Here is a 10,789-nt window from a genome sequence, read left to right on the forward strand (position 1 = left end):
GTAGCCCTACATCAGTCTCTGCCAGGAGCTAGAACTCTGCTTCAAGCTGCTACAGGTCGAGACCAACGGAGACTAGTGTCACCCTTCCTGCTTCCTGTACTCCGGGACGTGCTGCCAAACAATGACTGCCCAAGGGTGAGGAGGACCACGTTAAACTGACATTATTTAGAATCCCTGGAACAGTGATGACAAAAAGCAAATCAATCCTGAGTCAGATTCATTAATCTTTAAATTCCAGGCTTCCCTGGTGGCAGAGTGGTGAAGAATCTGCCTGACAATGCAGGAGATACAAGAGATGTGGGTTCAGTCCCCAGGTCAGAAAGATCCCTTGGAAAAGAAAATGGCAACCCACTCCAGTATTCTTGCCTGGAAAATCCTATGGATAGAGAAGTCTGATGGGCTACAGTCCATAGGGTCACAAACGGTCGGACACAACTTGAGCACAAGAAAGCACAAATTCTGAATAGACAATAAAACTTCTTCTTGCCTGTACCTAGATGAACTGTTCTCACCAGCACGCCTTGCATACACTGCTCAGCTAGTCCAATCGGCCCAACCTCCCAGGCTTCAGATTCTCCACACATGCCTCCTCTGTCCAGGACACTATCTCCAAGAGTAGATTCTAAGCTTGGTTCATTTTCCCCAGAGTTCAGCTCGAATGTCACTATCTCAGAGAAGCCTTTCAGGACAAATCTAATTCCATACATACACCACTCTTAGATACTCTTTCTTTATCCTGTTGCTTCCTTGCTTCCTCTTTTCACTATAATTCTTTTTCATAGAATTCTCTTTTTTTTTCAGTTTCTATATTCATTTCACACTGGTAGCTCCAAGAGGTCCAGATCCACTTTTATTTTTTCTCACTATGTACCAGGAACTAGCACGTGCCTGGAATGTAGTATGTGATCAATACTGTTGATTAAACAACCAGGTGACTGAATGCATGAATAAATATTTATTAGCACTTAGTTCTGGTTTCTGCTCATACATCGAAGTTATCATTTCCTCTTTGAAAAGTGATTGAGTACCTTATTATCATTTGTAAAATACTTAAAATATACAAGGAAGGAATCAAGACATCAGCTGGGTGCTCTTTGGTGCTCTTTTTAAATACATAATGCCAAAGTGTTGCAAAGGGAGCAATATACAAACAAAGAAGACACAGCCTGCAAAACTAAGAGGGAGAATTTTGGTTTTCAGCTGCCTTTGCTTCTCCTTTTCTCTCATCTGGAATGACGCAGTGTTTCATGCTGAACTGGATCTCACCCAGCCCTCTTGCTTTATATGTATCAAAACTGTGACCTGGAGAGGTTAAATGGTTTCCTGTAAGGGCCGAGAGTTTCTGGCACAATGGGGACTAAACTCCAGGTCTTCCGGATTTCCATTCCAATGGCCTTTCCACTCATTACATCTCTCTCTCTCTCCCCACTGAGCTCTCCTCCTCAGGGGTACCAGCTCTCCCCAAAAAGCCCTGCTCAGCTGAAATGGCTTTATTTCACTGTTTATTTCAATATGATAAGCTTTTCTTTAAACCATATGCTCTTTTTCTATGGCATCATCTTCCTATCTGAAAAATAGATTTATTTCTAAAACATTAATACTAAGAGTGTGTGTGTGTGTCTATAAGCACCTCTGTTTACAGGTAATTTTAACATTTAACTTTCCTGAAGTTTAAAGGGCTACATCACTTATCATATGATTCTCTAGATATTCCGCTTAGGGCCTGCTTCCCCAGCTGACAAGTATAAGAGCTTAGAGAAGATTCTATAGGTCTCCTAAGCACAAAGTCTTGAGTGCTTCAAGTTTTTATACATATTTCTGCTTTCTAATTTTTGTTTGGCAACAATCCTTTCCAGTGCAACACTTCTCTACAGCTGAGAGTAAGACGCACCTCACTGGCACCTGGATTTAGTACCCTGTTCTTCTAACTAAGGGAAAGGGCCGTAGTGTATCTTCGTGGGGAGCAGAGTGGTTAAGGCCAGCTTCTTTATGGAGAGTGACATGCCTGTTTAGAGAGCTTTAGGGAAAGAGTTTAGCAGGTTCACCAGCAGGTAAGCAGAATTCCCCTGCACAGGTCTCTAGCCAGTAAGTATTCTTTAGTTGCATAACTCTGAGCAGGTTCCTGAAACTGTCTCTGCCTCATGTGTACATGCGTGCTAAGCCGCTTCAGTCATGTCCGACTCTACAACCGTGTAGACTGTAGCCCGCCAGGCTCCTCTGTCCATGGGATTCTCCAGGCAAGAATGCTGGAGTGGGTTGCCATGCCCTCCTCCAGGGGATCTTCCCAACCCAGGGAAGGAACCTGAATCTCTTACGTGTCCTGCATTGGCAGGCACAGCCAGGCACATAATAAGTCCAAAGTATATGTTTGTTATTATTGTAAATAGTATGAACAGATATGTGTCATAAAGGTTTAAATGAATCAGCCTTGTTTAAAAGTCCAGCTTGTGTAACTGGGAGTGATCACTCCACTTCTCTCACTGAGCTCTGAGCATATCCCCTACTGTAGCCATTAGGAATGACTCTGGGATGCCCCCTCATTCCCTCCTTCTATTTTTAAAAAAATTTATTGGAGTATAATTGATTCACAATGTTGTGTTAGTTTCTCCTTCTTTCTTAAAAATATATTAGAAACAACTTAAATGTCCATCAGTGAATCCACGGATAAAGAGAATGTGGTATATCTCTATCTACAGTGGAATATTATTCAGCCATAAAAAGGAGCGAGTTTCTTTTACCACTTGTAACAACATAGATGGAGGAGGAGATGGCAACCCACTCCAGTATGCTTGCCTGGAGAATCCCATGGACAGAGGTGTCTGGTGGGCTACAGTCCATGGGGTTGCAAAGAGTCAGACACAACTGAAGCAACTTAGCAGGGGCTCATAACAAAGATGGACCTTCAGGGTATTATACTAAGTGAAGTATGTCACACAGAAAAAGATAAATACCAGATGCTCTAACTTCTGCACTGTGATTAGTTGCTCAGTTATGTCTGACTCTTCACGGAATCAAATAACAACACAGAAAAACAACAAACAAGCACACACACAAAAATGCACACATGGATATTGAGAATAGATGGTGGTTGCCTGAGACAGAGGGAAGGAAGTAGAAGGTGGGGGAAATGGGTAAAGGAAGCCAAAAGGTGCAAACTTCTAGTTATAAAATGAGTAAGTCATTGGGATGCAATGTAAGCTTGGTGACTATAGTTAGTAACAGTACAGTTCTTGCTTGAAAGCAACTAGAGGAGTGGATCCTAAATGTTATCATCAAAAAAGTTTCTAGGAACTTCCCTGGTAATCCAGTGGTAAAGACTCCAAGCTTGCAGTGCAGGGGCGTGGGTTCAAACCCTGATCAGGGAGCTAAGATTCCACATGCCACATGGCCAAAAAACAATTTTTTTTAATTCTAACTACGTATGGTGATGGATGTTAACTGGACTTATTGTGGTGATCTTTTGCAATATATACAAATATTGAATCATAACTTTATACACCTGAACCTAATGTAATGTTATGTCAGTTATATCTCAATAAATATATATATGCTAGGTATTAATATAAATAGATATTAATATAAAATAGCATAACTATTAGCAATGCAAGACTAAAGAGTAGCAGAATATGCACCCCAATTTTCACCTCTTAATGTAACAGTTATTTTGAGGTAAAAGCAATTGAGAAGAAGTAGATACAAAGATTGTTCTCTGCCCTCCTATTTAACTAAAAGCAGGATATAAATTTGTGAAGGTATCTCCCTTCCTTCTCTACCAGAAAACACAATATTACCCTTGTCAGCCCAGAGAAGGCAACAAAGCAATCTACAGAAACTAGCTCTCGTCTTCCATTAGCTAGCTTATGTATTTGCCGTCCCTCAATTTTCTGCCTTAGGAACCCAAAGTTCTTTTCCTTCCATCTTGCCTCTGATATACAAACTCGTTGTTCTTTTGTTAAGATGCTATGTGAGCCCAAGTTGTAAGCACCTCTGTGAGTTACCCAGAGTAGTAGCATTTGATAATTAGTTGCATGGAAATACCTTTTATCCCATCACTACGTTATCGCCTGCCACATCAGTAAACAAAGGATGTCAAAGTCATCATAGGCTGCAGCCACCTCTGACCATCAAAGGTGACCCGGTGAGCCCTGAGGGAACTCCGGAAGAAAACAAAGAATAACCTGCCATCAGACTGCGGCCACTACCTACAGTGAGCCCTGAGAACACTCAGGATGTGGAAACCAGGATATAGGCCCCAGATAGCTGAGATGCATATCAAAGAAATGATTTCAGGGAGCCCAGACTCTGGCGTCTTTCCATACACGGAAAAGCACTAAATTCTTTAACTTGAGATATTTAGCTTTCTTCGGTTAACAGTAATCTTTTGTTCCTACTCCCTGCCCTTGCTTGCAAAGCTCCTATACATCCTGGCTTCCCCTTCACCTCCTTGGAGCAGTTTTCTGAGGGTTACTTGAGATGTTGCGTTCTGGGCTTGGTCCTCAGAGTGTCTGCTGAATAAAACATAACTCTCAACTTTTAGGTTGTGCATGTGTTTTTCAGTCAATACTATTCACAATTCAATATTAATTATGAGCTTTGGATAATTACCTATGAGTTTCTGGGTAAGTTAAAGTCTTTTAGGGATGTGTGTAAGCATCCCTAGAGAAGGGAATGGCAAGCCACTTCAGCATTCTTGCCTTGAGAACCCCATGAACAGTATGAAAAGGCAAAATGATAGGATACCAAAAGAGGAACTCCCCAGGTCAGTAGGTGCCCAATATGCTACTGGAGATCAGTGGAGAAATAACTCCAGAAAGAATGAAGGGATGGAGCCAAAGCAAAAACAATACCCAGCTGTGGATGTGACTGGTGATAGAAGCAAGATCTGATGCTGTAAAGAGCAATATTGCATAGGAACCTGGAATATCAGGTCCATGAATCAAGGCAAATTGGAAGTGGTCAAACAAGAGATGGCAAGGGTGAACGTCGACATTCTAGGAATCAGCGAACTAAAATGGACTGGAATGGGTGAATTTAACTCAGATGACCATTATATCTACTACTGTGGGCAGGAATCCCTCAGAAGAAATGAAGTAGCCATCATGGTTAACAGAAGAGTCCGGAATGCAGTACTTGGGTGCAATCTCAAAAACGACAGAATGATCTCTGTTCATCTCCAAGGCAAACCATTCAATATCACAGTAACACAAGTCTATGCCCCAACCAGTAATGCTGAAGAAACTGAAGTTGAACGGCTTTATGAAGACCTACAAGATCTTTTAGAACTAACACCCAAAAAAGATATCCTTTTCATTATAGGGGACTGGAATGCAAAAGTAGGAAGTCAAGAAACACCTGGAGTAACAGGCAAATTTGGCCTTGGAATGTGGAATGAAGCAGGGCAAAGACTAATAGAGTTTTGCCAAGAAAATGCACTGGTCATAGCAAACACCCTCTTCCAACAACACAAGAGAAGACTCTACACATGGACATCACCAGATGGTCAACACCGAAATCAGATTGATTATATTCTTTGCAGCCAAAGACGGAGAAGCTCTATACAGTCAACAAAAACAAGACCAGGAGCTGACTGTGGCTCAGATCATGAACTCCTTATTGCCAAATTCAGACTTAAATTGAAGAAAGTAGGGAAAACCACTAGACCATTCAGGTATGACCTAAATCAAATCCGTTATGATTATACAGTGGAAGTGAGAAATAGATTTAAGGGTCTAGATCTGATAGACAGAGGGCCTGATGAACTATGGAATGAGGTTCGTGACATTGTACAGGAGACAGGGATCAAGACCATCCCCATGGAAAAGAAATGCAAAAAAACAAAATGGCTGTCTGGGGAGGCCTTACAAATAGCTGTGAAAAGAAGAGAGGCAAAAAGCAAAGAAGAAAAGGAAAAATACAAGCATCTCAATGCAGAGTTCCAAAGAATAGCAAGAAGAGATAAGAAAGCCTCTTCAGCGATCAATGCAAAGAAATAGAGGAAAACAACAGAATGGGAAAGACTAGAGATCTCTTCAAGAAAATTAGAGATACCAAGGGAACATTTCATGCAAAGATGGGCTCGATAAAGGACAGAAATGGTATGGACCTAACAGAAGCAGAAGATATTAAGAAGAGGTGGCAAGAATACACGGAAGAACTGTACTAAAAAGATCTTCACGACCCAGATAATCATGATGATGTGATCACTAATCTAGAGCCAGACATCTTGGAATGTGAAGTCAAGTGGGCCTTAGAAAGCATCACTACAAACAAAGCTAGTGGAGGTGATGGAATTCTAGTGGAGCTATTTCAAATCCTGAAGATGATGCTGTGAAAGTGCTGCACTCAATATGCCAGCAAATTTGGAAAACTCAGCAGTGGCCATGGGACTGGAAAAGGTCAGTTTTCATTCCAATTCCTAAGAAGGCAATGCCAAAGAATGCTCAAACCACCGCACAATTGCACTCATCTCACATGCTAGTAAAGTAATGCTCAAAATTCTCCAAACCAGGCTTCAGCAATACATGAACCGTGAACTTCCTGATGTTCAAGCTGGTTTTAGAAAAGGCAGAGGAACCAGAGATCAAATTGCCAACATCCGCTGGATCATGGAAAAAGCAAGAGAGTTCCAGAAAAACAGCTCTTTCTGCTTTATTGACGATGACAAAGCTTTTGACTCTGTGGATCACAAGAAACTGTGAAAAATTCTGAAAGAGATGGGAATACCAGACCACCTCACCTGCCTCTTGAGAAATCTGTATGCAGGTCAGGAAGCAACAATTAGAACTGGACATGGAACAACAGACTGATTCCAAATAGGAAAAGGAGTACGTCAAGGCTGTATATTGTCACCCTGCTTATTTAACTTCTATGCAGAGTACATCATGAGAAATGCTGGGCTGGAAGAAGCACAAGCTGGAATCAAGATTGCCGGGAGAAATATCAATAACCTCAGATATGCAGATGCCACCAACCTTATGGCAGAAAGCGAAGAGGAGCTAAAAAGCCTCTTGATGAAAGTGAAAGAGGAGAGGGAAAAAAATTGGCTTAAAGCTCAACATTCAGAAAACGAAGATCATGGCATCTGGTCCCATCACTTCATGGGAAATAGATGGGAAACAGTGGAAACAGAGTCAGACTTTATTTTTGGGGGCTCCAAAATCACTGCAGATGGTGAGTGCAGCCATGAAATGAAAAGACGCTTACTCCTTGGAAGAAAAGTTATGACCAACCTAGACAGTATATTCAAAAGCAGAGACATTACTTTGCCGACTCAGGTCCGTCTAGTCAAGGCTATGGTTTTTCCAGTGGTCACGTATGGATGTGAGAGTTGGACTGTGAAGAAGGCTGAGTGCCGAAGAATTGATGCATTTGAACTGTGGTGTTGGAGAAGACTCTTGAGAGTCTCTTGTACTGCAAGGAGATCCAACCAGTCCATTCTGAAGATCAACCCTGGGATTTCTTTGGAAGGAATGATGCTGAGGCTGAAACTCCAGTACTTTGGCCACCTCATGCGAAGAGTTGACTCATTGGAAAAGACTCTGATGCTGGGAGGGATTGAGGGCAGGAGGAGAAGGGGATGACCCAGGATGAGATGGCTGGATGGCATCACAGACTCGATGGATGTGAGTCTGAGTGAACTCCGGGAGATGGTGATGGACAGGGAGGCCTGGCGTGCTGCGATTCCTGGGGTCTCAAAGAGTCGGACACGACTGAGCGACTCAACCTAACTGAACTGTGTAAGCATGTGATGTGTGTATATGCATGTGGGTGTTGTATTTGCTTTCAAATATGACAGTGAATTCCACATTGCTTTGTCCTCAATATATCTGAAAAGTGAACCATTCATTCTGCTTCTGAGGATATTCTCATTGATACTGCTAGTGAAGTGAAGTCCCTCAATCGTGTCCAACTCTTTGCGAGCCCATGGACTGTAGCCTACCAGGCTTCTCCTTCCATGGGATTCTCCAGGCAAGAATACTGGAGTGGGTTACCATTTCCTTCTCCAGGGGATCTTCCTGACCCAGGGATCGGACCCGGGTCTCCTGCATTTGGAGGCGGACGCTTTAACCTCTGAGCCACCAGGGAAGCCCACATTGATACTGCTAAGTAACTCATTATGTCTTACCTTGCCTTGACTCAACCACCTGCCACATCAGCAGGCCATTAACAATTACACTGCTCACACAGAAATTTCTGTAAGTAGTTATTTCTGGGGCCTAAACTACAGTCTGGTCTTCCCTATTGGTTCAGTTAGGAAAGAATTCGCCTGCAATGCAGGAGACCTGGGTTCGATCCCTATGTTGGGAAGATCCCTTGGAGAAGGAAACGACTAAAACTCACAGCTGTGGTCCTGGCCCAGCAGCATTATTTTAGGCCCAGCCAGACCTACAGAATAATAATCTATATTTGAACAAGATGTTTGAGTGACCTGTATGCACATTAAAATTTGAAAAGCACTGGCCTAAAGCAGTATTTCTCTTGGGAGAATGGCACTGAAACATGTATAATATCATATAAGAAATGAATCACCAGTCTAGGTTCGATGCAGGATACGGGATGCTTGGGGCTGGCGCACTGGAATGACCCAGAGAGATGGTATGGGGAGGGACGAGGGAGGGGGGTTCAGGATTGGGAACACGTGTACACCCATAGCAGATTCATGTTGATGTATGGCAAAACCAATACAGCATTGTAAAGCAAAATAAAATATAAAATAAATAAATAAAGCAGTGTTTCTCTCCAAGAGGTGGTAAGCTGATCGCCTACATCAGGATCACTTGAGAGGCTCCTCTACAAAGTAGGTTTCTGGACCCTCCCCCAAACTGAGTGAAACAGACTCTCTGGGGTGGGGGCCCTTGAAACTGCATTTTCAACAAGTTCCTCTCCCCGGCGCTTAGGCAATCTATGGTTTAAGAAAAGCCGGAGTAGCATTTTAGAATATTATACGTGTTGACACTTTCATCTATGTGAGTTTTTCACCAGCCTGCAGTCGTTGGTCAAGACATACCTAGAAATATAAACTAATTAAAGAACAAGTTGACTACAGAAACACACACCCACAACTGGCATTAGACAAAACTGCCAACACTGAGAAACTGCCTTTAGTAACAGACGAACCACTCAAAGAGGTTCTACTGAGCGTCTGCAATGAAATGCAGACAGACAGGCTATTTGTGTCAGAGAGGAGAGGGAGCAAATCGTGAATAATAGCATCATTTCCTCTCTTGTTTAAACATCACTCTCTTGTTCTCCTTTAAAACATTAGTAAAAATCTATTTGATTCTAACTGGTTACTCTCAATGTAGGAAAAAGTATTTCTGTATCCATCAGATGTGAAAAGAAAGATATCAAAATATATTCTGTTTTTATCTGTCTTCTATATAGACAGAGGCTTTATTAGTAACTGCTAGAGGTGAACTTCCCTTCAAATACCAAGAAAAAAGGTGTTACTCTGTATTATACAAATGGATCCTTAAAAGAACCAGGCTATCTTTTGTCTGTTTAGAAAATTCAGCTGAGGACAATTTTGAGTTATCCCCTGGATATTTGACATCAAAAAATACAACTCCATTAACTCCATCTTCATAAATTTCATTTTATGAATCCAAATTACCCCCATAAACATCTGGACATCATGACTTGTACACACTATGACTCTGTCTAGCTGAAGTTTTAGAGCTGCAAAATAATATTGCCTTAACAATATTAAACATATCAAAAAGACTAGCACGCAGGACCTTATTTCGACTTAGTGCCCTTACAGAAAATTAGAAAAGAGAAATGGAGACATATTAAGAGGGATAGGAAGTTCCATTTGAAAAGCAGGAGCCAGTCTTAACACCCTGGGAATCTTATTTCCAGAGAACTTACACACCTCAGAGTATAGGATTCCCATAGTAGGCCTTCACGGATTTACTTCACCTCTACAGCTTCTTCAATCTTCTCGAGGTATTTCCAGTTAATATCCAAATCCTCCCCAGTCCAGAGAAAGGTCTCTAGAAGCCCAGGTCGGTCAGTGGCAAGTCGTATCTTCCCACGCCGGTGAGTACTCTTTCAGCAGCCCAGGCAGCAACACACCTTCCAGTGAGCCCAACCCAGGGAAGCAAGGGTATTAGTTTACTGTGTAATGAATGACCCAGGCTTGCATCATCTAATGTTACAACCCCGAGGAACCGGTTTCTGAGTCCTATCTACTCTGCCAGTGGTGACGTGAAAAGGAGGAAGCAGAGTTGAAGAGGGAAGGAAAGTTCTCACAGGGGCAGGAAGGACTCGGGGCTCAAAACGGGGTACTGTGTTTGGGACATTTCCTAGTGAAATCTGGTTTTCAGTAGCTATTGAGAAAGGCTAAGTGCAAACAAACTCACTTGTTAGACCCATATATGTCGGCACAGGACTTGACCTTTGTGAAAAATCAACTTTAAAACTAATGGATTATTGCTATCTTTATTCACAGATAAGTTTGTTTAACATTCCTTGATGTTTTAATATAAACTAATTAAAATAATAAAGCCAATTTGTGAGCTACACTATTTTATATAAATAAATATAATGACTTTCAAGGGCATCTCTGGGTAAAGTTTGAGCAACTCAAAAAGAAACTAACTTTTGGAAAAATTAGTCCCATTTACATTCTAACCAATTCAATTACCTTGAAAGGTTTAAATTATACTTATAGTACTACCATATTTGATTTTCCTTTATAAGCACTGTAATTCTGAGCATAACAAGTAATACTTTCACAGCTAAACAACCTTGTGAATCTAATAAACTAAACTTACTTTAATGAAAC

At 41.7% G+C, this 10,789-nt stretch overlaps 1 protein-coding gene across 1 annotated transcript in view; it reads right to left on the reverse strand.

Moving 5' to 3' along the window:
- The window catches only part of ANKRD22 (ankyrin repeat domain 22), a 28,601-nt gene extending 18,603 nt beyond the window's left edge, over positions 1–9,998 (reverse strand). Inside the window, exon 1 of the mRNA XM_068961730.1 lies at positions 9,875–9,998. Within this exon, the coding sequence (XP_068817831.1) occupies positions 9,875–9,895 (21 nt within the window). The 5' untranslated portion in view covers positions 9,896–9,998. The remainder of the gene's footprint in view (positions 1–9,874) is intronic.
- Positions 9,999–10,789: the final 791 nt, after the last annotated feature.

Source organism: Capricornis sumatraensis, chromosome 23 (genome assembly GCF_032405125.1).
Source record: "Capricornis sumatraensis isolate serow.1 chromosome 23, serow.2, whole genome shotgun sequence".
Classification (NCBI taxonomy): domain Eukaryota; kingdom Metazoa; phylum Chordata; class Mammalia; order Artiodactyla; family Bovidae; genus Capricornis; species Capricornis sumatraensis.